Genomic DNA, 27,214 nt, shown 5'->3' with positions numbered 1-27,214 from the left:
CATGTCAGTACTATTATATTAGGGGTGTAAAGTACTTGAGTAATTGTACTTCGTTACAATACTTAAGTACTGTTTTGGGGGATTTGTACTTTACTCAAGTATTATTAGGTTTGTATACTTTGTACTACTTTTACTCCATTACATTTCAGAGAAAAAAAAACATACTTTTTACTCCTTACATTTAAAATGCAGACAAAGTACAAATCGTTTATCTGGCCAAACTAACGTTAACGTTATTAATCCTGCGACCGCAGGTAAACAGCCAATCAAATCCCCATCAATGGAAAATGAACCCGCCCACACCCATGCTGATTGGTCCTTGTGCAACACTAGAAAGCGGGGATCTTTGATTAAACACCTGCTATCAGAAGAATAGACAGTCAGATCCGCATTATGCTGTGGTTAATATTGTGATATTATTCAGGGTACTCCAGTATTCTGTCTTTAATATTGTGATATTATTCAGGGTACTCCAGTATTCTGTCTTTAATATTGTGATATTTGTGAGGGCTGGAGGAATCCTGCATGCAGCCCAACGAGGGGGCGTGCCGTTTTTCTCCTTCACGCACCTGATGGGAGTTTGCGATCAGCTTGGGAGAGTACTAGTATTGCAGACTCCCCTCCACTCCTTGTCGGGTCGTTCTTGTTACCACCATCTACTGCCGCATCTCCGGTGTGAGACGTCGTGCCACCCCTGATCATCACCACCTTTGCCGTTTCCTGGAGTAGGACACCGTCTTCGCTCTCTATTACTCCACGGGAGGATCCCAGTGTTCCCACTCCAGACGTCGCGCCGGCTACTTCCCAACACCCTCTACATGGACCCGTTCCTGGGGTGAGGCTCGCCATCGCTCTCTATTACTCCACGGGAGGATGCCCGTGTTCTCACCCCATTCCCCTTGGACCCCCTGGTTGCTGCGCTGCCCGTCGGCAGCATTCTGGTCGGGAGGATGCCCGCGTTCAATGAAGAGTCCTGTGTATTTTTGCCCGTGTTTCTGGACGATTTCCCGTGTACCTCTTTGCCTGTGTGCTAGAGGATTCCTGCCTGTGCGCCCCTTAAAGGCACAGTGCCGCGTTTTTTGTGTTCATGGACTTTGGTGTTTTTTCCCCCTTAAAGGCAGAGTGCCGCTTTTTTGTATATAATAAATCATGCCCTTGTTTTGGCTAACTCTGATTACCTGTCTGTGTCGTGCAATTGGGGTCGCATTACAAACCATAACAGTACGACCCGACCCGTCGACGACCCCAGCCGGCACAGACAGTGTATGTGAGACAGCCCCTGCAGCTAACCCCATGTGTAGCTTCCCCCTGCTAGGTCTGTCTTTTCAGCTAGCTCGTTCTCCTCTGCTAGTCCAGACGTCTGCTAGCTTAGCCCCTGCAGCTAACCAGCTAGCACAGCCTCTATGTTGATGTAGCCTTACAGCTAGCATAGGCCCTGTAGCTAGCTAAGCCCCTGCAGCTAACCGGCTTCCTCAGCTAGTCCAGCAGTCTGCTAGCTTAGCTCCAGCAGCTTGCACAGCCTCTATGTTGATGTAGCCTTACAGCTAGCATAGGCCCTGTAGCTAGCTATGCCCTGGCAGCTAACCCTGTTCCCTCTGCTAGCCCACTTTGTGTGTAGCTACCCTGTTCCCCACTGCTAGGACTGCCCCTTCAGCTAGCAAGGTCAGTTTCCCTGGTGCCTCTCTGAAAATAGTTTTTCCCCCTGCGTTCCCGCCCCTGCGGGCCTTGCTGGTCGCCGGGTGGCTCCCGTGGAGGGGGGGGGTACTGTGAGGGCTGGAGGAATCCTGCATGCAGCCCAACGAGGGGGCGTGCCGTTTTTCTCCTTCACGCACCTGATGGGAGTTTGCTATCAGCTCGGGAGAGTACTAGTATTGCAGACTCCCCTCCACTCCTTGTCGGGTCGTTCTTGTTACCACCATCTACTGCCGCGTCTCCGGCGTGAGACGTCGTGCCACCCCTGATCATCACCACCTTCGCCGTTTCCTGGAGTAGGACACCGTCTTCGCTATCTATTACTCAACAGGAGGATCCCAGTGTTCCCACTCCAGACGTCGCGCCGGCTACTTCCCAACTCCCTCTACATGGACCCGTTCCTGGGGTGAGGCTCGCCATCACTCTCTATTACTCCACGGGTGGATGCCCGTGTTCTCACCCCATTCCCCTTGGACCCCCTGGTTGCTGCGCTGCCCGTCGGCAGCATTCTGGTCGGGAGGATGCCCGTGTTCAATGAAGAGTCCTGTGTATTTTTGCCCGTGTTTCTGGAAGATTTCCCGTGTACCTCTTTGCCTGTGTGCTAGAGGATTCCTGCCTGTGCGCCCCTTAAAGGCACAGTGCCGCGTTTTTTGTGTTCATGGACTTTGGTGTTTTTTCCCCCTTAAAAGCTGAGTGCCGCTTTTTTGTACATAATAGATCATGCCCTTGTTTTGGCTAACTCTGATTACCTGTCTGTGTTGTGCAATTGGGGTCGCATTACAAACCATAACAATATTATTCAGGGTACTCCAGTATTCTGCCTTTAATATTGTGATATTATTCAGGATACACCATTCTGTTTTTAATATTGTGATATTATTCATGCTGTGATGTGAATGCCATCTTATTGAAACTTATTTTTGAATTTTTCATTTTTCTCCCATCCCAATTTCATATAGCCAATTCTCCCCTTCAATTCTCCCCTCCCCTGTCTTGAACGTTGCTAGACTATGCCTCCCACTGGTCGGCTGTAGTGAGGATAGAAGCCTTGCATCACGTGTCCCCTCCGGTACACGAGGAGGCAGCCTGTCGCATCTTTTCACCAGACAGCGCGGACTCTCAGTGGCGAGGAGTAACGCGTGGGAGGCTCACGCTGCCCCCGATACTTCCTGTCCGGAGTCTCTTGCATTGGTGACGAGCGCAATCTCCGCTACGCCACCCAGCCGCCCTGCATTAAATAATTTTAATGCAAAAAAAGTGTCCTCTGTTCTTTCATTTCAGCATTGTCTATCGCAGAACACATTCCATTGTGGGCAGAGTGTATGCTTGGTTTCATTCCAGCCTTGCCTAAACACCAGCTGATGATTTCACTAATTGGCTCACCTCTTCAACTAACTCACCTGGTGCAACGTGTAGTTAAAATAAAAACTTGGCCCACGATGGAATGAGTTTGAGACCCCTGGTCTATCCTTAAAAAAATAAAAATAAAAAAGGAACATTACATTTTTTTTTTTTCACTTTTACTTTTTAGTACTTAAGTACATTTAAAAGTAGGTCTTTTTTACTTTTACTCAAGTGTGTTTTTAGCCAGATACTTTGACTTTTACTTGAGTCAGATTTTGAGACGGTACCTGTGAGGTTTTGTCCGCTGCTCACCTACTCGCTCTGTTCCTTTAAGCCTGTTGCTCACCTACTCGCTCTGTTCCTTTAAGCCTACTGTTAATCAATTGCATTCTCCTCACCTCACTAGCCCCCACCCTCGCGTTCGTTTGCTCTTCAGCAACCACACCCTTGGACTACCTGTCATTATGTGTTTGATTGGTCTGGTGCCGAACACACACTTTTAGTTTCAAGTATCAATTACCTTCACGCACCTGATGTGCATTCTAATTAGTTCCCCTGTGGGCTTTAAGTACCTCGCTCTCCCCTCAGTTGCTGTCGGGTTGTCCCGTATCATTCCGTATCATATCCCTATCACCAAGACTCCTTCGGGAGGTTCTCTGTCTGTTTATGCTGCTTTCATCTCCGGCGTGAGATGCACTCTAGCCTTCGCCTCCTGTCTCCGTTTGCCTGAAAGGAGACACTGGACTGCGCTCTCTAAAACTTCCACGGGAGGTATTCCAGTGTTCCACTTCAGACCTCCGCGCAGCAGACGTCCAGACGCGCATCCAGACCTCCGCGCAGCAGACGCCCAGACGCGCATTCAGACCTCCGCGCAGCAGACGCCCAGACGCGCATCCAGACCTCCGCGCAGCAGACGCGCTCCTCACTCCAGACGCGCATCGCTTCCTAATACTCTACGGGAGGATGCGTCTCTCCGAGCCGGCGCGCTCTTCCGCGCAGACGCGCTCTTCCGCGCAGACGCGCTCTTCACCCCAGACGCGCATTCAGACGCACTCCAGATGCGTCCTCCGTACCGGCGCGTACTCCAAGCAGACGCGCACCCCTCAGACCTCCGCGCCAGATGCGCCCTCCGTACCGGCGCGTACTCCAAGCAGACGCGCACCCCTCAGACCTCCGCGCCAGATGCGCCCTCCGTACCGGCGCGCACTCCAAGCAGTCGCGCACCACTCAGACCTCCGCGCCAGATGCGCCCTCCGTACCGGCGCGTACTCCAAGCAGTCGCGCACCACTCAGACCTCCGCTTGGACAACCCGTTTCCCCGTGGCGACGCGCTCGCCCCGTTTTGATCCAACTCTCTTTACGCACAGCGCCTGGGTGAGTTTTATGACTGTCTTTGATCCTATTCGTTTTTCGTGTGTTTAATGACACTGAAGATATCCTGCTTTTTGTCAGACTGTCACTCACCCAGCGTCAGCTTTTTGGATAGTTCATTGGGATAATCTTTGGCCTTAACATCGCTCACTGTGTGTATACACACCGAAGATATTATTCACTTGGATTTGTATTTTGGGACTTCGCTCACAGTGTTTATATACACCGAAGATTCTGTCACTTGGATTACTCTGTTTTTGGGACAAGTCACCTCTCCTGTCACCTGCTCTGTTTCCCAACTGAACTCTGAGCTAACCCACTCCCTCTCTCCCTCTCGGTCCCGTTTACCACCCTCGGAGATCTGCCGAGAGAGATCTGCAGAGCGGTTCTGACGTCCACCGTCTGCTTCCTCAGACAAACCATCCCGGGAGAAGCTGCAGAGCAGCAACATTCATTAATGCTCTTGTTTCCTAGGCCTTACCCTGTTTTCTCTGTCCCAGTATGCAGCTCCAGCCCTCGCCCTGTTCCAAGGCCTTACCCTGTTTTTCTCTAGTCCTCCTAGTCCTCCCTGTCTAGTCCTTCCAGTCCTCCCTCTCCCCAGCCCGCCTCCGCGGGCCTCTGTCCCTGTTTTCCCCACTCTAGTCCTCCTAGTCCTCCCTGTCCCCAGCCCGCCTCCGCGGGCCTCTGTCCCTGTTTCCCCTCTCTTGTCCTCCTAGTCCTCCCTGTCCAGTCCTCCTAGTCCTCCCTTTTCCTGCCTTGTCCCTTGCCCCGGCCCTGTTTTCCGTTAGCCTTCCCTTAGCCTTCCCCTTAGCCAGCTCGCCTCTTAAAGGCACTGTGCCTTTTCCCTTCTTGTTATCCTGTAATTTGTGTTCTTCCTTAAAGGGACAGTGCCGTTTCTGTGTGTTTTCAATAAATGCCCAGTTCTTGGCTTACTCTCATACCTGTCTTGTGTTGTGCGATTGGGGTCGGTTACAAACCATAACAGTACCCATACTTTCACTTAAGTATAATTTCTGGGTACTTTTTACACCCCTTATATATAATGTGTCATTGATGGGTAACTGGTTCTGCTGGTTCTTTTCTTCCTCCAGGTGGGGCGGAGGTAACCTACAGTAGCAGCAGCCATGCTGTCATTGGATGAGCCACTGGACTTAAAGCTTCCATCGGGGAGGACCAATGGGAGGGTGAGGTTAGGGAAGAGAGGGTGTTCGGCCTCCATCTGCGCCCCCCTCAGCGCCATGCGCCCCCGCCTGCTGCGAACCACCTACCCTTCACCACCCTCCTCCCCAGGTATGCTATATACTAATGGGACACACACACACACGTTGTTATTTCTTTTATTCGATATTTCCATTAATTATCCATCCAGGGAGCCTGGTGTTATCATGGGGCTGAGTCTGAGATCTCTAAAGTGCAATACCGGCCGCATCCTACCAGGCGGCGGTATCGAGCACCATTTGAAACCTTGTGTATTGGGCTGTGCCACACACTAAATGCTCCGGGCGCTCTTTTCTACTAACCTGAACCTAGGGCTTCACCGGATCGCATTGAATCGTTTTCGGGACCCCCGATTCATTATGCTGTGGTGGGTTATGTCGTGGGCCTACGGGACATACGATCTACCAGATGGCAATCAAATAATTGGAATTTTTTTTTTGGAATCCCACCGGCCACAGGTAAGAGCAATTTAACGTAAATTTCAGCTTGATTGTGCCTTGTTTTCATAGCCATCGCCCTGAGCAGCGTATGTTGTTGTAATAACGAATGCCGTTATTGACCATCAATTAATCAGAAACGACCCCTTTCATGTAGGGCTGGACGGTATGGATTGTTAGCAGAGAGAGAGAGAGGGATGGGGGAGACAGAGTGAGAGAGAGAGAGGGAGGGAGAGAGGGAGGGAGGGGGTTGCTGCTAGAGTGGAGCTAACGTTGGCTTGCTGAGGCTACATCAACACAGGCTGCTAGGAGTGGAGCTAACGTTAGTTTTCTGAGGCTACATCAACAGTTAACATTACATAAGGTTTTAGCGCGACGTAGGCATTCCAGAATGGCGAGGATGCAAAGCATGTTAGATGATTGGACCCTAGGGCTGGGCGATATGACCAAAAACGTTATCGCGATAAAATTATAAAATAATTTTCATATAATTCGATATCGATAATTATCGTCGATATAATGTCTGTCAAGTTTAATTAACTTCTAATATGCTGCTGCGAATGTCTCAAGTCGAGTTGATGTCGTCATCAGTCCTCGCACGTTAGCAGTTAGCCGACAAGCGGAGTATCTCATGACAATAAATATGACACTAAAATACTCTCTTCCGCCACAATATATTGAAACGACGTCCACTCCCACACTATTATAAACGTGGCCTCAGAATTCAAAACACACACATACTCGGCACGTAAATATATAAAACAGTGCCGTGCAAGCTAGTTAACCTAGCCAGCCTGTTGCTTCTACGCGGTGTATTCCATGACAATGTGCTAAATATCACACTAAAATACTCTCTTCCGCCACAATATATTGAAACGACTACCACTGTATACCCCCACTACTATAAACGTGGCCTCAGAATTCACCACACACACATACTCTGCACGTAAATATATAAAACAATGCCGTGCAAGCTAATTAGCCTAGCAAGCCTTGTTGTTGAGTGAGTCCTACCGCTCTGGGTCTCCTTCCGGGTCTCCGTCGATCTCGGCCATCTCCTTCACTGATTGGTTGTTAGCTGTTGTGCGTAGCACGTCATCACGTAAGGTTGGTTGTTGTTAGTGAGTGTGCTGAGCCGAGGCTGAACGGAGCCAAGCTTGGAAAATCGATATATCGAAACTTTGCGACCACGTTTCATGTTTATTTCGAGGAAATAATTTATCGCGATAGTTATCGTTATCGTTTTATCGCCCAGCCCTATTGGACCCGTCGCAGAATTTACATTACACATAGAAACTGCGCGACTCACGAGAGAAGTTGTCACACAGCTGTGTGCAACACAGGGCTGAAGAGCTAGTTCGCTTCTAGAATTGAAGGTCCGCTCTGTTCCGTGTCTATTATGAGATGACAATTGTGCGTTGACACGCCCACTACGCAAAGCCTCTGTGCTCCTAAATAACTTTTCCAGTTCGCACATATCTATTTTGCGACTGAAATAGTCACACTGTAGAGCCCTGCCTCAGCAAGCTAATGTTAGCAGCCCCCTCCCTCCACACTGTGGTTACGTCATTGCTACTTTAGAGTTGCTCTACCGGTCACAAGGTATAGTCAAAATCCATACCGTAGCGCAAATTCATACCGTTTATACCATCCACCCCTACTTTCATGCATTCATGATGGAACATAATACCAATCATATGTGTAGCATCCTGAATATTCTACGATTATTCAGAAGTGCTAACGTAACCTTTTACTTCCCCTGTGTGCACAAAGACATGGTAACCAGTGGTTCTCTTTGATATCCCGCCCGGACAAATAACGCAAGGTTCTCTTTCATCCCTCCGGCCGGAATGTGGATTATTAACGTGCAACTAGATCATCCTTTTCCTTCCTTGAGTGTCCCATAGTGGGACCGGTTTGCAGTCGCCAGCAGGGGGCGGTGGTGGCAGGCGGAGCAGAGAGGAAAGGAGATGAGGAAGACGCTGTTTTACCTGGGGAGCAGAAGAGAGAGGAAGCCTCTTCGACGTGGAACGTGGACGTGAGCAGACGTGCGCTCTCGAAGAGCCCCGTTGAGAGCAAGCGGGAGAGATAGAGAGACTCTGCTACAAAACGGGTTATTATAGAACTACAGGCGATAGTGGAGTGTTGGACTAATGAAACAGAGAAAGGAATAAACTTCAGTAATACCACGGGTTATACTAGAAGTGTATGCGGTATTTTAGCTTGTGGCTAAGGGGCTATAGACACTTTGAGTGCACCACTAGGCGAGCGTTGCCGAAGACAGGTGGTAGACATAGCCCACCCTGCGTTAGCTATATAGGCGATAGCAGGAGGGTCCACCAAGACCCACAGTTTAGCTGTGTTTAGGTTAGCACCACAGCTTAGCCCGCGCGTCGGCTCGTCCCTTCAGCCCCCCAGTGGACGTCTCTTCAACGCAGCCGAGGACGCCTCTTCTCCCAGCAGAGGTCGACACACGCTCCTTCAGCCCACGCCACTGCCCCAGCTGCCTACCCGGCCCGCTGGCTGTTATCGCGGGATCGCCCGACGGCCATCTTACCACCCGGACGAGTGGTGGTGAGAGTGGGCCCGCCATCTCGGTTAAGTACAGCGGTGCTTCGAGTGCTGAAACAGTATCATACGATTCACTGTGTGGCGCAGGCCCTAAGGGCGAAGATAAATGTTGTTTGGAATGAACGCTAGCAGCAGCGTCTAGGGGTACCCCAACCATTTTAAGCCGGCTTTAGCTAGGACTTTCATTTGGTAACGTGGGCCCACTTTTCATTTTGTTTGAGTGTCATAACGTGCATGTTCAATTATACCATTTCCCATTCAATGAACCCTTCCCTCCCCGTTGTTAAAATAGTGCAACAGTATATGTAAACCCTTGAGGGAAGGTATTGTTACTGATACTAGCCCAGACGTGGGCAGCACTTAGTCTGTCTTTTTTTTTAAAACTTTATTTTTTAGCGTTTATCGCTTTTCTGGTCAAGCATGACCGACAGAAACAGGTTGAAATGGGATGTAGAGCAGGGGAAGACATTCTGAGAAATGACGGCGGGTCCGGGAATCGAACTCGTGTCCCCCAGATCCGTGACGAGCACGGTTTTCCCCGACGCAGAAATAGCGCCGAGATATGCGGTGAGCTACGGGAGCTCCCCCACTTAGTCTGTCTTATGGAATGAGAGCACTTGGTGCCTAAGGCGTATAGCATTGAAGACAATTGTATTTATCTGTAACTTGAATCCTAATCGACACTAAACAAGTACTGGATGGGAGCACTGTGTGTGCGTCGATTACTGAGTCCGTGTCTTAACCCTTTTTGGTCCGGGTAATGCTATTATTATTTAACCCTTCCCCACCTACACCCCTATTTCAGTGTTAAATGTCTCTACAGGTCTAAAAGGAAGGGTACTGCTTTGGGGAGCGAAAATCATTATTCATCTTACAGTCACCAGGTGTGGGAGGGCTAACGGAGGTACTGGGGGAAGTGAGAGTGTGTGGGGAGCTACTGCTGACCGCCCTGGAGGGCGAGGAGGACCAGAGTACCACCCCCAGGTTAGTAAATCCTGGGCCCCATCCGCTCCTGCTGCCCAACCTCCAGTTCGACGTTCCGGGCCCAAAGACGGGGGTTCATTTAGACCAAGCTCTACTGCATCCCGCTACCAGGTGGCCGTGTACAACCACTCCCATAAAGCAGGGATAATCCACCCTGCTACATATGCATTTGATTTTTTTATTGTAGCGTGTGTAGGGACGAAATGCCAATGGATTTAGTATAATACACGTTGCAGGCTATTACTAGCCTCCCAGGAATTACCCTAGACAGCTCTAAAACCATACTTATATTCACCATGGTATAAAACGGGAATGTATGGATGGAAAAATTATTTCTTTTTCACATATTGAACGATAGATACTCTATGTCAAATGGGCCATAGTATTGTATTCATAGCTATAATATAGAATATAGTTATAGCCCTGCAAACAAGGTGACGGACTCCATTGGTTTAATGCGTGGCAGCGCTTAGCCATATCCCGGAAACAGTGTGGCAGCCAATGAGTTAAACAGTACTGTATATTTGTATATCTTGTATGTCATAAATGTAACAGTACTGTATATCTGTATGTCATGTATGTCATAAATGTCATGATATATACCTGTATATCTGTATGTCATGCATGTCATAAATGTCATTATGAATTGAAAATGGGGGACCCTGATCTAAACAAGACGAAAGTCTTTCTCTGGTCTGCATCCCCTTAACAATTGTGTGTATTGAGCCGTACTGTATTGTACCCATTCTGCAATCTGTTAATAAAATTTTCAATCAATCAATCAATCAATCAATCAATCAATCAATCAATCAATCAATCAATCAATCAATCAATGGGCTGTTCAAAGGGGATCCCCCAACTGGATGTCGGTGATAATAGTGTTGCAATGGATGATAGATGGATGGAGAATAGAACAGGCGAATGTTTGGTATGAATGTATATGAAACACATATATATATACAAGGTAACTAACAATAGTATCTAAGGTACATAAGAACATTTAAACATTTTTAAATAAATAGAGCTAAAAAAATTTATAAAAAAGAAAGCATAGGAAAACTGAGCAGGCATGCACATACATTCATTCTCTCTCTCTCTCTCTCTCTCTCTCTCTCTCTCTCTCTCTCTCTCTCTCTCTCTCTCTCGCGCTAAAGGGCATGCATGTCCTCACTGAAACCATTTGCAGTCGTTCAAACTATCACGACCATAATGCAATAATGTTATGAGTGGCTGTTTTCATGTCTCATCTCTCTCTCTCTCTCTCTCTCTCTCTCTCTCTCTCTCTCTCTCTCTCTCTCTCTCTCTCTCTCTCTCTCTCTCTCTCTCTCGCTCTATAATTCCATAACGTAATATTGCACAAACATCTCTATGGTGGCTCTCTTCTGATCTTAATATGTCACGCTCTGTGCCGCCCTTAATAAGAGGAGCATGACACTGATGTGACGCACATCCTCGACGACCTCAAACGCAGCTCCGACGTGACCTCAGGGCACTGCGTTTGGTGTTTCATTCACTTCACGTGGTTCATATTGTGCAGAATTCTGAGCAACTCTTTGTCTCTTCTCCTGTATTTCTTAGCCTTTTTTGCACTCATTTGATGTTCTCTGTGTGACACTGTTAGAATTAAATAGAATATAATAGAATAGAAGCACTTTATCCAGGAAGATTATGCCTAGACTAAAGCTGCGTCGTGTAGTTTTACATTTCTTTTCAATATCTTCATTATTGAATAAAGCGCACAAGAAGAAAAAATGTATCCCTGGAGCGCTGTTTGAATCTAGAAATTATCTGTTTTGGCTGCGGTGCTCCTTCCCTTCCACCACCTTACTATACGAAGAAGAACCTTTCGAGGGCAACATTGGCTCACTTTGATTCAAGTACATTGGGGGGGATTTTTATTTGAAACAACTTTCGAGCGTTTGATACTAATTATTGTAGAGGTCGTTTTTTCTCCTTCTCAAAACTACACGGTGCAGCTTTAACTTTAAGCTGCAGTCTCACTGGGTCGAACCCCCCCGGCCCCCGGCCCCCACCCCCCAACATCTCTCCTCCATTCATGTATGTTTGAGCTTTCCGTAAATGTTGCATCGTTGCATCCAGTCCAGCAAGTTCAATTTGGTTCAACTTTGATCTACAAAGTAGCATATGATGCAACGCTGCTCAACCGACACGAGAGCAGTGAAGAGGTCAAGGTTCAGCTGTTGGAACAGTGCACGGTCGGGGCCTTCGACTGTACAGAAGCCTCCTGCTCCTCACCACTACCTCCTTGACGAGAAGAGCTGCTTAATCTCCTTCAAGGGCCACTTTTGCTGAGTTTCGGTGTGATGAGGACTTGTGATGAATGGACGTAAAACATACCGACGTGTTCTGTCTTGAGGGCTCGGCTGCATCGACCCTCCAAGATACTGACCTCCAGGGAACTGCAGAAGCTATTTCCTATTGTCAACAGTAGCCAGTGGTGGAAAGTAACTAAGTATTTTTACCTTGCATCATGGTTGCCTCTGTTGTCGGTGTGTGTGTGAATGTGTAAGCGCTTTGAATAAAAGTGCTATATATACAGTAAATGCAGCCATTTACCAACAATGAATGGCCCATGCATGGCAGAAACAAAGACAGAGACCACTTTCTCAACCAACTTGAATTTTTAGGGCAGAAAGGGGGAGTTTAAAGAATGTACATCATTCTTTGTCAGAGGCTTTGTCCAGCCACATAGACATGCAGCATTTCTTTATCACCAAATCACGCTCTACCAAATGAGCCGAGTGGTCTTTCACGTTGGAGTCTCCCTCGGGAGAGAGTGTTCTCTCCGTCAGCTGTGTTGCATCAATTAGGAGAAAAACACAACTTTTAGAATGATATACAGTATATTGGTGAAAAATATAAACCTTCAAGATGAATATCTTGAAAGTTGATGACAAAAGTATGTATATATTTGTGCATACAGGCTAAAAAGCTCATAAAAAAAAATCTATTTGAAAGACGTCTTCATCGTTCGATGTCTCATCTATGATGCTGAAGCACGGAAATGGTTCACAATGTCCCCCTTCTCTCCTCTTCCTGGTAGACGATGAGTGGTAGTGAGGAAGGGGAGGAAAGGAACACTTTGGGATGCACCCTTCTGTATGTGAATGCTTGCACTCCCAGCAGTATCATGTGCCCTGCAGGCTAATACTTTGCCACGGCACGCAAGGGAACATAGCGTGGCAAAATCTAACATGACCGATGGACAAAAACAAAGCCAGTGCTAAGGCCTAGAGACGTCCTATAGGAAAATGAAATAGATTAACGTGTGTTAATAATAATAATATTTCTTACATTTATATAGCGCCTTTCAGGAAACCCAAGGCGCTTAAGAGAGGAGGGGGACAAAATAAGGGGAAGGAAATCAGGAACAATTGGGTAATAAGAGGGAAGTCAGGCAGAGTCATTACAGTAATACATTTGGTGAAGAGGTAAGATTTGAGTAGTGATTTGAAGGAGTCCAGGGATGTAGCGTTGCGGATGTCTGGAGGGAGGGAGTTCCAGAGGGTGGGTGCGGCAACAGAGAAGGCTCTGAGACCGACAGTGCACAGGTTGGTGGTGGGGATGGAGAGGAGACCAGAGTTAGAGGACCGCAGCTCCGGGGTGGGATGTAGGGATGGAGGAGGTCAGCTAGGTACCGGGGGGCAAGGGAGTGAAGGGATTTGTAGGTGAGGAAAGTCGATGCAGGACTTGACTGGAAACCAGTGGAGGTGGATGAGGAAAGTTGTTCTTCATGCACACTTTAGTAGGGCTGGGAGATTAATCGAGTTTCAGTTTCAATTACATCTTCCCCCGATCATGAAGACAAGATAACGGAGATGAAGCGATTATTGTGCCGCATTCCGCGTTGCTCTCGTTTAGTCTTGAGTTGTAGAGAAGAGGTAAAGGTCCAGCTGTTGGAACAGTGTGTGGTTGGCAGTGGTGAGAAGTAACTTAAGTATTTTTACTCAAGTACTGTACTTAAGTACAATTTTGAGCTACTTGTACTTTATGTGTATTTTCATTTTAGGGAACTTTATACTTTTACTCCACTACATTTCAAGGAAATATTGTACTTTTTACTCTACATTTATCTGAACCCATCAGTTACTAATTACTTTGAAGAAAAAATGCAAAAATATATGAAGATTATATACTTTCACATTTGAAGCCTGTCAACTTCAAGAGGACGTAATCAGAGCTGCAGAACTGGACCACATACCACTTTAATATAACCTTTAATCAGAGCAGCATAACTGGACCACACACCACTTTAACATCACCTATAGAGGTCAATGGATCGAGGATTGAAATCTCCCAAGCACTGGGATACACAAACATCATGTAGAATGCGTACGTTTACTTTAGATACTTAAGTACATTCAATAGCAAATACATCTCTACTTTTACTTACTGTAAGTAGAATTTGAATGGAGGACTTTTACTTTGACCAGAGTACTCATTTATCTGGGTATTCTTACTTTTACTTAAGTAAAGGAACTGAGGACTTCTTCCACCACTGGTGGTTGGCTCCTTCAGAAGCCTCCTCCTTCTCTCCACTACCTCCTCCTCTCCTGATGCAGACGAGAGGAGCGGCTTAGTCTCCTTCAAGGGCCACTTTGCCGAGTTTCAATCATGATCCTATCGTTCTGTACAGGGACGTGCACAGACATTAGGAGGGGCTATTGCTCTAACCTGGAAAAAGGGCACCCCCCCCCCCTTATATATAAAAATATATAAGTATCAAATATTTCCGCCACTCAAAAGGGCACTTTAGCGTGACATTTTTCAACTGTGGGGGCACATGATCAAGTTGAGACCATTGGAAGGGCACCAATGGGGCACTTTAGCGTGACATCTTTCAATTATGGGGTTGGCAGACTTGGCACCAGGGGGAGCGGCAGTGTCGCTGCGCCTTCTTACCCCTCCCTGTATTTGCAGCAGAGCTGCTTGTTAATTTTTTATGTAAAAAAAAAAAAAGGGGCAACTCAGCCAATCAGAGTAAACTGGCTGTTACCTGGTTCTGTAGTGAGGAGGACGTGTGATGAATGGCCATAAAACACACCAACGTGTCGTGTTCTGTGTCTCGAGGGCTCGGCTGCGTCGGTCCTCCAAGATACTGACCTCCAGAGAACTGCAGAAGCTATTTCCTATTGTCAGCTGTAGCAGGGCCCACTGGAGGAGAGCTGTAGCAGGGCCCACTGAAGGAGAGCTGAAGACTGTAGCAGGGCCCACTGAAGGAGAGCTGAAGACTGTAGCAGGGCCCACTGAAGGAGAGCTGAAGACTGTAGCAGGGCCCACTGGAGGAGAGCTGTAGCAGGGCCCACTGGAGGAGAGCTGAAGACTGTAGCAGGGCCCACTGGAGGAGAGCTGTAGCAGGGCCCACTGGAGGAGAGCTGTAGCAGGGCCCACTGGAGGAGAGCTGTAGCAGGGCCCACTGAAGGAGAGCTGAAGACTGTAGCAGGGCCCACTGGAGGAGAGCTGTAGCAGGGCCCACTGGAGGAGAGCTGAAGACTGTAGCAGGGCCCACTGGAGGAGAGCTGTAGCAGGGCCCACTGAAGGAGAGCTGTAGCAGGGCCCACTGGAGGAGAGCTGTAGCAGGGCCCACTGGAGGAGAGCTGTAGCAGGGCCCACTGGAGGAGAGCTCTCGAGTCACAAAATCATTGTAAATGCAGCGGAGCGCACCCTCCCTTCATAGCCCCCCCCCCTGCAAGCCCAAACAGTAGTTTCAGTTCATGTTGAGAGGGAGGAGGGGGCCACGGCAACTTTGGTACCTTGTGGAAGGTGATAGAAAGGCATCCTTTGGTCGAGAAGAAAGGTCAAACTAATTCAGTCGTCATCATGTCTTTCCAATGAGTAATCGTGTTTAATAAGGTAGGAGGGGTGGATGGGGGAAACTGTACAACTGTACAAGCAAAACTGTACATTAATAGTGTGCTATAGTGTGCTATAGAGTGCTATAGTCTTCTATAGGGCTGACCCCTATTAGTCGATTAGTCGACTAATTGGTCGAAAGGAGCCGTAGTCGATTGCCAACCTCTTAGTCGAATACAAAAAAATATATATATAAAAAAAAAAAAATAATTCTTTTTTTTTCCGTTTGTTTTTATCATTCTTTCCAAAAGAAAATAGGCCTCTAACGCTAATGGCGTGCATACCAGAGGCTAACTGCCTACGAAAACAGGCACAGAGGCACTGAAAGAGGATTTCACCTGTCTAATGAACACACTAGACAAATATCAAGATGTATCCATCAGTGGACCAATTGCATGCTTTTGCAGAGGACAAGAATCCTTCAGTCGACTCCTTCAGACATTAAGCACCCCCCACAGCCCAAATGGAATGAAAAAAAAATAATAATAATAATATAATACTTTTTTTTTTGCGACTAATAGTCGACTAACGGCAAATTTTGGCCAATCATAGTCGACTATCCAAATCCTTAGTCGGGGACAGCCCTAATCTTCTATAGTGTGCTATAGTGTGCTATAGAGTGCTATAGTGTGCTATAGAGTGCTATTATTATTATTATTATTATTATTATTATTATTATTATTATTATTATTATTATTATTATTATTATTATTATTATTATTATTATTATTATTATTATTATTATTATTATTATTATTATTATTATTATTATTATTATTATTATTATTATTATTATAGTGTGCTATAGAGTATTTTCACACAGGGTTTGCATCTGATTCCTGCTCGTCTCCTTCTCTCCAGATTCCCAGTCTCCTTCCCAGGAACGACCCGGGTCCTGCTATACCCCCCCAGCCATGGACCTCAGCCTGTCCCCTTCCTCCCGCACCGCCTCCACACCCTCCCCTTCCTGTTCCTCCTCCCCTTCCCCCTCATCACCCATGGGGTCTCCCACCAGCAGCGCCAGCCCGCTGCCCCATCTCTACCCACGGGTGAGTCTGGTCTCTTGACTTGCAGAAGAAGAAGACGCACACTTATGAATTTATTTTTATTTTTTAAATCTTGGTGTTGCTTTTCATGAACCTCCCTCTTATCTCTTACCGAAATCTGACCAATCTTTCGCCGTCGACTAAAGACACACTTCTTCAATCAATATTTGAAATACAATTTTTTTTATAATAATTATACACCTTCTTACTGTCCTCTACTATCATGCACTCTTCCTAATATACTAACATACACTCGACACTGCAGCACTCATGTTTGCACACTTTGATAAACATTGTTACTCAGCTGATAGAGTTGTATCCTTCCTACTGACTTGTCATACAAAACTTGTAAGTCTATTTGGATAAAAGCGTCAGTTAAATGACTAAATGTAAATGTTATCTGTACAGGTAGAAGTGTATGTGACAATTATGCATAGTGTACAATAAAGAACTGTACCATAAAGGTTCACTTTGGGACATCTGTGTATGTGTGTGTGTGTGTGTGTGTGTCTATTCAGCTGATTGTCGCTGAATAGACCCCACTCATAGTCAGCAGGACAGAATTGAATTGGGGAATTGGGAGTGAATCTAATTTGCAGTTGCAGGGTCTACACACCACCACACAGTGACTGACTAAATCTAATTTTAGACCATGCTTCGCGGTAAAAAAAATTTCAATCAGAAGGCTTCTTTGTTGGATTCTGAATATACAGTGGACACAGATGGAGAGAGGTACACAGAGAGAGATAGTGGGGGAGAGAGAGAGAGAGGAGGAGAGAGAGAGAGAGAGAGAGAGAGAGAGAGAGAGAGAGAGAGAGAGAGAGGGAGAGGGAGAGGGAGAGAGAGAGAGAGGCATAAAGCATCTAGGTGATGGATGAACAGTCAGACACTGGGACAGAGGGACTAGCAATCCTTGATGAATCCATGATTTTTAGCTGCAACCAGCAGCTCTATAGGTTGGTTGGTTGGTTGGTTGGTTGGTTGGTTGGTTGAAAGTCAGTTGGCTGGTCCGCGTGATTACCAAAACAAGCCGCATTTCTCGGAGACGCTCTCTGATTGGCACTGACTGACGCTCTCTGATTGGCCACTGACGCGTTTGGCCAATCCGTGACGAGCTGTGTCTTTGCCCATTTCCTCGTCAAACAGCCTGCAAACTACCTGGCGTTCTATCGCCATGCTCTAAGACAAACTCTAACCGTAACCAACTTCGAAAGAGTGCCTAAGCTTAACCGTCGAAAGAACTTGCCGTCACGCTCTAAGACAAACTCTAACCTTAACCTACTTCGAAGAGTGCCTAAGCTTAACCAGTGTAGAAACAGGCGTCGGCCAATCAGAGAGCGTCTCCGAGAAATGCGGCTTGTTTTGGTAATCACGCGGCTGGTCCACACGATTCCCCACTCTCTAGTGGCCACAGTTTTCAGTCCAGTCCACTCCTCCCTACAGCAGGGGGGGGTGGAGAGGGACACAGAGCAGCGGATATAAGAGAAATGGCTACGGCAGGATCCACCTTCCCGCGTGATTTTTTTTCCGTAGCCTATGTTTGCGAAGACGCTCTCTGATTGGCTAGCCGCGTACAGCGAAGACCCTCTCTGATTGGTTTAGCGCCGAAGGGTCTCTTCCGCATATTCAACAACAATTGATGTTGTTCCCTAACCCTAACCTTAACCTTAACCCTAACCCTAACCTTAACCTTACCTTAACCCTAACCCTAACCCTAACTCTAAGCATAACCCTAACTCTAAGCAACCCACTTCGAAAGAGGGCCAAAGCATAACCACTTTGAAGCAGAGAATATATATGTACAAGGCGGAAGAGACCCTTCGTCGCTAAACCAATCAGAGAGGGTCTTCACTGTACGCGGCTAGCCAATCAGAGAGCGTCTTCGCAAACATAGGCTACGGAAAATAATCACGCCACCTTCCCCCCCACGGCCCCACCACATCACCTCACAAACCCGCCCTCTTTTCTTGTTCCTCCAATCACAACTGTGGCTTTCATGGGGGCAAACCAGTTGTGCAGGCACGTGCACACATAGAGCCCATGGGGTGCTTGAGCACCTGCCTTTTTGAGCCTCATAAAAAAAAGTGCCCTTTTTGGGGTAAAAAAATATTTTAAATTTTTTTTTCCGTTACGCATAATAGACTGCCCTTCCAACTGAAAAATGTCAGGATAGAATCAAAATATTATTTAAAGAGAGAGCGATGCCCCATATTCCATTGCAGTTTGCACGGCCTCCTCAGCGTGCCTCTCCGCAGACCTATATATTTTATGCATAGCGTGGGTGGTGATGATGATGATGATAGAAACCGCTGTGGCGCATACAGTTGAATGCTGGCATTACACTCATTGAGGGACACGAAGAAGTCAAGTCCGATGGGATTTGGGAATCTAAAATACAAATCGGGATTGGAATAAAAAATGCATTTATAATAAACAATACAGAATATACAGCACTTCTTGGGGTCTGTAGGGTAAGCACTTATTCCCTCCCCCCTGGACATTTATGGAGATGTATGGGCCTTTTAAGTCAGTGATAAAAGTGTCTTTCAAGGATAAGTAAGCTCCTGCACTGATTATTATAGTTCAATATTCAATATTTGATCACCAAAACCCCCCAAAAAGCATAAAAAGGGCCCCCCCCCCCCCCGCCCGAAAAGGGCCCTTAAAAATCGGCTTGCGCGTTATGCTCGCTTGGTTTAAACATACACAGGTATAGTGACCTTTTCAGCCTTTGAGCACCTGCCCCTATAAAGTCCTGTGCACGTCCCTGCAGTTGTGATGGGAGGATAGGTCAACATACATAGATCTTTCTGTATTTTAGGACCTTCCTTTCCTGGTGGTAGTGCCTAGATCCCATAGCCTGGAAAGGTGTTTTCTAATAGGATTCAGCACTTTTTAATTGAGCTGCAAAGCTGTAACTCGTCATATTTTTCACCTAAATTGTTGTTTATGAACCTATACCTTACCTTATCCCTAACCTATCCCTTACCTTAACCCTAACCTCTCCCTTACCTTAACCCTAACCTATCCCTTACCTTAACCCTAACCTATCCCTTACCCGTTCCAAAAATATATGTATAAACATCCTAGCTGGCTTGTGGGATCTAGACGCTACCCTCCTGGTATCAGGATCTAGACACTACCCTCCTGATATCAGGATCTAGACACTACCCTCCTGGTATCAGCATCTAGACACTACAAGAGTCAAGAGTCACTTTATTGTCCCATCAGCTGGGAAATTTGTCTTGGGCTTACACCCACTACAGCCACAGACACATACATACATACATGACACAGCACAACTGACTCCAAACAATACACAATATAAAAGATACAGTAAAGTACCTGCACAGCAGGATGTCTGGCAGCGTCTATGCTTTTACCAACGCGTTCGTGTTGGTAGCGTAGGTCAGTGGCCAATCAGAGCGCAAAACGGGAACCCGGAAACACGAACACGTTGGTAAAAGCATAGACGCTGTCTGGCAACACAAAAATACCCTCCTGGTATCAGGATCTAGACACTACCCTCCTGGTATCAGCATCTAGACACTACCCTCCTGTTATCAGGATCTAGACACTACCCTCCTGGTATCAGGATCTAGTCACTACCCTCCTGGTATCAGGATCTAGACACTACCCTCCTGGTATCAGGATCTCATGATCTCTCTCCCCTCAGGAACCAACTCATCCTCATTACCTAGAGGGCGGAGCTTCTCCACAGGGGTACTATCTGCCAATCGGAAGCCCGGTGGGAGGATACAAGCTTCCCTCCTCCATGTTCATTGGTCAGAAGAGAGAGCAGCGGGCCTCCCCGGAGCCCTCGTCAGACGAGCAGTTGGCCTGCCGTTGGATGAAGGTGAGATGATTGACAGTTATATGACGGAGATGGTCCTGGGATGAGCGCATCCAAGATCTCAGATCAGAGTTAATGAACGTAAATTGAGATTACCTCATGTGACGTTCAGCTATAGCAGAGAGCAACAGGTGTAATCAGGAAGTGCAGATCAGACATTCAGAATGCCCTTTTAAAGTCACAGAGGACAGATAGTAATAATAATAATAATAATAATAATAATAATAATAATAATAATAATAATAATAATAATAATAATAATAATAATAATAATAATAATAATAATAATAATAATAATAATAATAACTATTTATATAGCACCTTTCATACATGGATTGCAGCTCAAAGTGCTTCACAGCAAATAGCATAAAATGAACATAGGCATAAAATTAGCAGTTGACAGAATAAAAGCAATGCATAAAGTGCAGACATAAGAATAGGTATAAATGTCAATAAAAGTAGTGCAACGTAGAAAGTGCAGACATAAGAATAGGCATAAAATAAGTACAATAAGTGTACAGTGTTGCTCGAAAGCATGTGAACACCCCTGGAACAGCCAGTCCCCCAAACACGCATCCAGAAATCATTTTGAAAAGCACAGTGGGACTTAAAGGGGAACATCACTCAAATTAAACATTTGAATATGTTATTTCCATGGTCTAAGCCAGTTGAAGCACTATCTGTGAACATTAGCTATTCTCTCCCAAAGCCAGAAACCAGAGAAGTAAGAATCAAACATATGATGTCATCAAGTATAAAGTCTGAAGCTGCTCCGTTGACAATGAATGGGAGACTGATTTTGTGGAAGCCACAGAATGTTTGTTTTCTTTTCTTTTTTATATCCAAATGAGCTTTATTCTATAGTAGTGGTCTCAGTTCTGAAACTGAAAATGTACCTATGAACTCTGAACATTCCCCTGGCCAGGTGCTCTCAGTGTCATAACTATAACATTGCTCTCAATTAATTGTCTATGGAGCGGCTTTAGACTTTGGCACTCTACTTTTTGGATTTAGCTCATTTTCACTTTTAATATATTTGTACTGTCTTAGACCAGAGGAATAACACATATGAATTCTGAAATTGGGCGTACTACCCCTTTTAAAGGCACGGTGAATGCAAGAAGTGAAACGTTAATACCATAATACAGCACTTGAAAAGTACTCAGTTGTACTAAAGCTGTCTTTACTCAAAACCTTGTAGTGTGAAGTGTTATTTTGAGTCTCTCTCTCTTTACCCTGTAGTGCCACCTGCTGTTCGACTCGCTGCAGGACTTGGTGGACCACATCAACGACTACCATGTCAAGCCTGAGAAGGATTCTGGGTACTGCTGTCAGTGGGAGGGCTGTGCTCGTAATGGGCGGGGCTTCAATGCCAGGTAAGCACTTATATAGTCCAGAAGCAGTCGTTATGACTCTGAAGCTGAAGGTTCTCCCTTCTTTTGCTGCACTTAAAAGTACGATCTCCGACCATGTCTTAGCTGATTTCTTATGGTTTATTCTTATTTATTGGGCCTATATGTATGAAATTGCTGATGAACTGTGTCTTGTTTTGTAAGCTTGTAAGAAGGGCCTAGTGGCTACCAAGATTATGTTGTCTCTGCTGTAATAAGAAGCCAGGCCATGTGATGGGCTTTTTGTAAGATAAGATAAGATATTCCTTTATTGATCCTCTTGGGTAAATTCGGATGTCATAGCAGCTTGGGGGAGGGGGAGTATACAGGTATGGGCAGGGTAATAGTAGAAAGACATACATATAGGCATTATCTGAATATAAAAATATGAGAACAAATAAACAGTGTAAACAATATAATTAACTCTGAATATAGAAATATGAGAAAAATTAAAAGTGTAAACAAAGGTGCAGATGAGGGTCTGTATGCCCTATCGGTTATGTTACAATAAATATAGGCAATAAAGAATTTGTATCTGAATATACACTACAAATATCCTTAAATGAGTGTATCCTTATATGTCTGTAAATCATGTTAAACCCCTACAACATTTTAATCGCATGCATGTAACTTAATCAGCAGGTTCAAATAAAGCATTTAAATTGAGTGGTTGTGTTTCTTCACAGGTATAAGATGTTGATACACATCCGGACGCACACCAACGAGAAACCACACCACTGCCCCACGTGCAACAAGAGCTTCTCTCGTCTGGAGAACCTCAAGATACACACCCGCTCACACACAGGTTGGTACACCAGCAACGGTGCACCGGTGCATCACCTGGCCTGCAAGTGGGAGTGGGGGTTTATTTATTATAAAAGCGGGGTAGATTAGATTAGATTTGATTAGAATAGAATGATTATATTAAATTAAATTAGAATAGATTCGATTTGATTTGATTTGATTATATTCGATTTGATTAGAATAGATTAGATTAGAATATATTTGATTAGAATCGATTAGAATATATTTGATTAGATTAGAATAGATTAGATTAGATTAAAATGTATTGTCAATATATAGCAGTACAGTACAATGAAAATAAGTTTGCCATCCAACTAGAGTGCAAATGTAACAGTAAAGCAATAGTAATATACAATGTACAGGTATTTAAACTGGGTATAAAATATATGAATTAGTACTACTGAGTATAGTACTAATCAGATATATGTACAGAGTTGACCCAATGACACTAACATTTGCGCTTGATTAAAGTCGAAAAACCATCTTTGCAACATAAATAAACATTCAGTAGAGCAGCCTCGGCTGTAAACCCATTCTATATGCCATTAAAAAATGTCAAAACATTGAATAAGCTCATTAATTATATTTGACCTGTCATTAAATCAAGTTTTTATAAGCTTTGTGGTAAAATGTATTATGTCGTTTATTCACAAATTAGAATGACACAGAACATGGAACACATGTGCAGTATTGTCTTGTGAAAAGAAAAGGTTCACCAATATTACAAAAGAAATTTCCCATGATGTAAATATGGACATTGGAAATTGACCAACGGGACTCCATGTTTCATCTGCATGGTCTCACTGTCTCAGTCAGGGAGGTCAAACGATTAAAAAAATATCAAATCAAATGTATTTGTAAAGCCCGAAATCACAAGGTAATGTCCCCATGGGCTGGACAAGTCTTCTTTAAACAGGTCAACAAGAAACATCACAATAAATCAAGAACAAAAACCAAAGTAAAAATAAAGTTTAAAATAATAAGATTTATAAATGCAACACTCCCAGACATACCCCAGTGAAGGTAAGGAAAAACTCACTAAAAACCTAGCAAACCTAGGAAAAAGAAAAGCACCACAGGCGATGTGGAGGAGAAAAACCTTAGAAGGGCCGTTCAAGGGGGGATCCCCCAACTTGGATGTTGGTGATAATAGTGTTGCTATGGATGATCGATGGGTGGAGAATAAAACCGGCGAATAGTTGGTATGTATGTACTAGAGCTTTTAATCTAGATTAATCTACCTGCAATCCTGGAATTAATCTAGATTAATCTAGATTAAAATGGCTCAAAAAAGAAAAAAAGAAGTCTGCCGAAGGCATTCAAAATAGGTGTGTTCTACCCAAATAATGACCAGAGGAGGAGATTTATCCTCTCCTCTTCATCTGAGGAGTCACTAGCTGTTCTATCTCCTTGTTCAACAGCATGAACATGTCTCTTCTTTTTGTAATTTCCAGTGTTTCTTTTAAAACCAGATTTATCGTAATTTTCTGTGCCCTTCCTTTGATTCCATTAACATTGTTACACTGATATTGACAGCTCTCTCCAGTGTCAAATCACTCTCTCTCAGTAGTTTCTTCTGTGAACCTTCATTTCTTAATCCACACACAAACCTGTCTCTCAATGTGTCTTTTAGTGAATCTCTAAATTCACAATGCTGCTGACTGGTTGCTCACACACAGACTTCTGCAGAAGCAGGTTTCTCAACAAATTCAGTGCAAGCTCAGTGTAACAGTTCCATGAATGAATGAATGAATGAATGAATGAAAACGTTATTTAACAGATTGCAGAATGGGTACAATACAGTACGGCTCAATACATACAATTGTTAAGGGGATGCAGACCAGAGAAAGACGTTTGTCTTGTTTTTTTTTTGATCAAATTTTTTTATTATTAATTACATGAAACAGGACAACACAATAACCACAGTAACAAAAAACATAACTTCACAGGAGAATAACAAACAATAATAATACAGAATAATAAATTATAAAGACAAAAAGAAAAAGAAACAGCGTCCAACCTATCAAATATAGATGGCTACTTCAATAACAAAAGGGTCTTCTAAACATGGCAACCTTTCCCCACCTTTACAAAGTGGAGTGACTTAAAAGATTGTTTATGAGAGTGTTGCCGCAGATTTACTGTAGATAGCCTAGGTCCCTTACACATGTTCAAGACTGCCAAACTCGCAGAAGGTAAAGTGTAAGAAGAAAGAAATTCTTCCTCCAAGTTGGTTAACAGGTCAATCAGTCTGCCAATATTAGTCCCTTGGGGAGATGGCATGTGAATTGACATATAGCGCAGAATAGCTAAATACCAACCCCCCCTAAAATCCCCCCAGTCAAAGTTAAGAAGGACAAGACAAAAACCAAGACAGACAAGACATTTCCTCCTCCCCCTCCCCAGAGACCGCCGGACCCCCCCGATCAAGCGCCCCAACCCCGCTCAGCCGCACACTGCGGTCTTTACCTTCTCAGCTGCTGCGAACCACAGGTCAATTCCAGCCTGCCCTACCCCAATCACCCGGGCCGTGGATATCTCAAGATAAATCACATCCAATAGAGTTAGGGACCAATTAATCATTGTAAGCTTCTCAGGCTCCTTCCATCTCATTGCTATTAGCTTCTTCGCTGCTGTGACGCCCGCTAGGACAACCCTTTTCAGTTGTACGGACGCGGGTAGTGTCGTTATATCGTTCAGGAGTAGCGTAACAGCTGTGAATGGGATAGTTAAGCCACACAGATCTGAAAGTTTGTCCGTTATTGACCTCCAGAAGCGGGCCACTGGTGGGCAATCCCAATACATATGCATATAAGTGCCAGTGGCCTTTTGAGAGCACAAAGTGCACCGAGAGTCGGTTATCAGTCCCATAGCAAATAGCTTCCTAGGTGTAAGATAGGTCCTATGAATATAATTAAAATTAATTTGCTGGTGATTGGGGTTGCGGGAAGATAATGCCACATTTGCCCAAACATCATCCCAGTCAAACTCGGGGTCCAACTCCGGGATATCCACACGCCAGATTGTATCCAATGATACATTTTTATACGTGGATTGAATTAAGAGCGTATAAAAGTCTGAGACAAACCCTCTGGATGTCGTCCTGTCCACTATGAGCCTGAGGAAGGGGTGTGGGTGCAAGGCTTGAGCCCACGGTACGCCATGCGCCCTCAGTGCTGACCTTAGTTGAAGGTAAAGAAAGAAGGACTCGCCGGGAAGATCATAAAATTCTCTTAAGTCCTGAAACGCACGGAGGCCGTTCTTATCATAAATATCCTCCAGAGTATGCACTCCCCTCCTTTGCCATTGAGGAATATTAACCGGCTTGTGCCCAACAAGTAATTGCTGGTTATTAAAAATTGGAGAGTCCAGGTGCCATGGGCATTTAACCCCACACGACCTCTGTACATTACGCCACGTTTGGATCACGTGAGTTATGATCGGTCCATACCTCAGCCGGCATTTCGAAATAGAGACAGTGGAGTACACTACATCCTGCAATCTTAGTGGAGATACCGCCGCCGCTTCTAAGGAGCGCCACGATACAGCCTCTACAGGGTTTAGCCAGCACATCAGAGGTCTCAGTGAAAAGGACCAGAAATAAAGTTTAAAATCAGGGATTGCGAGGCCCCCATCTTGTTTTCTACGTTGAGTAGTAGCCCTTTTGATTCTCGGGCGTTTGTTATTCCAGATAAACTTAGATACCATCGATTGTACCTTGCGCCAGTGGTCTATTGGAGGGGGCAGGGGGAGCATTGAGCTAATAAAATTTATCCTAGGCAGGATGTTCATTTTGATTATGGAAGCCCGGGCTTGTAAGGAGTTAGGAAGGGACGACCACCTGTCTAGATCCTGGCGTATTTTATCATAAGTACCCGTGAAGTTGTACTTAGTAGTTTGGTTCAGCGTGGGGAATATCTCTATGCCCAAGTATTTAAAATGTTCTACTATGGGGATATCAGCTGGTAGTCGTACCGCCTTGGCCAGCTCATTAAGAGGTAGGCAGGCTGATTTGTTCCAGTTAATCTTAAAGCCTGACAATTTACCAAAGTCGTCGATTATCCTCAATAATTTTGTGGCCGACCGGGAGGGGTCGTCCATGAAAATCAGCAGGTCATCCGCATAGAGAGCAATTTTGTGTGGAGTATTATTGACCATTATGGGGACGATGTCCTCCGATTGCCTAATAAATTGGGCCAAAGGTTCGAGGGAAAGCGCGAACAGTCCTGGGCTCAGAGGACAACCCTGTCTAGAAGATCTGGAGACTGGAAAGAGTGTGGAACAGTTTTTGCCTGTCAGTATCATCGCAGACGGCGAGGCATACAGGACTTTAATCATATGAATAAAACTCTTCCCAAGACCCATGACCTCAAGTACCTTCCACAGGTATGACCACTCAAGTCTGTCAAACGCCTTCATGGCATCCAAACACAGAACTGTGGATGGAGTTGTATTGTCTTTACTGTTATCGATTACATGCAACAGCCTCCTAAGATTATCTGCAGCCAGACGCCCCGGGATAAAACCAGTTTGATCGCAGTGTACCAATACAGACATAAATCTCTGCAGGCGACGGGCCAGCACCTTGGCAAACACTTTTAAATCGGCCCTGAGAAGACTCAAGGGTCT

General features: G+C 45.2%; 1 protein-coding gene across 1 annotated transcript in view; it reads left to right on the top strand.

Annotated features, from left to right (window-relative positions):
- The window catches only part of glis2a (GLIS family zinc finger 2a), a 78,799-nt gene that overhangs the window by 44,789 nt on the left and 6,796 nt on the right, over positions 1-27,214 (top strand). The window contains exons 2-6 of the mRNA XM_084319396.1: positions 5,499-5,697; positions 16,353-16,540; positions 20,214-20,393; positions 21,633-21,766; positions 22,468-22,586. Coding sequence (XP_084175522.1) covers positions 5,532-5,697; positions 16,353-16,540; positions 20,214-20,393; positions 21,633-21,766; positions 22,468-22,586 — 787 coding nt within the window. The 5' untranslated portion in view covers positions 5,499-5,531. The remainder of the gene's footprint in view (positions 1-5,498; positions 5,698-16,352; positions 16,541-20,213; positions 20,394-21,632; positions 21,767-22,467; positions 22,587-27,214) is intronic.

Source organism: Notolepis coatsorum, assembly GCF_963971535.1.
Source record: "Notolepis coatsorum genome assembly, chromosome: 7".
Lineage (NCBI taxonomy): Eukaryota > Metazoa > Chordata > Actinopteri > Aulopiformes > Paralepididae > Notolepis > Notolepis coatsorum.
Note: the sequence above shows the minus strand (reverse complement) of the source record. Positions and strands in the feature narration are given on the sequence as shown.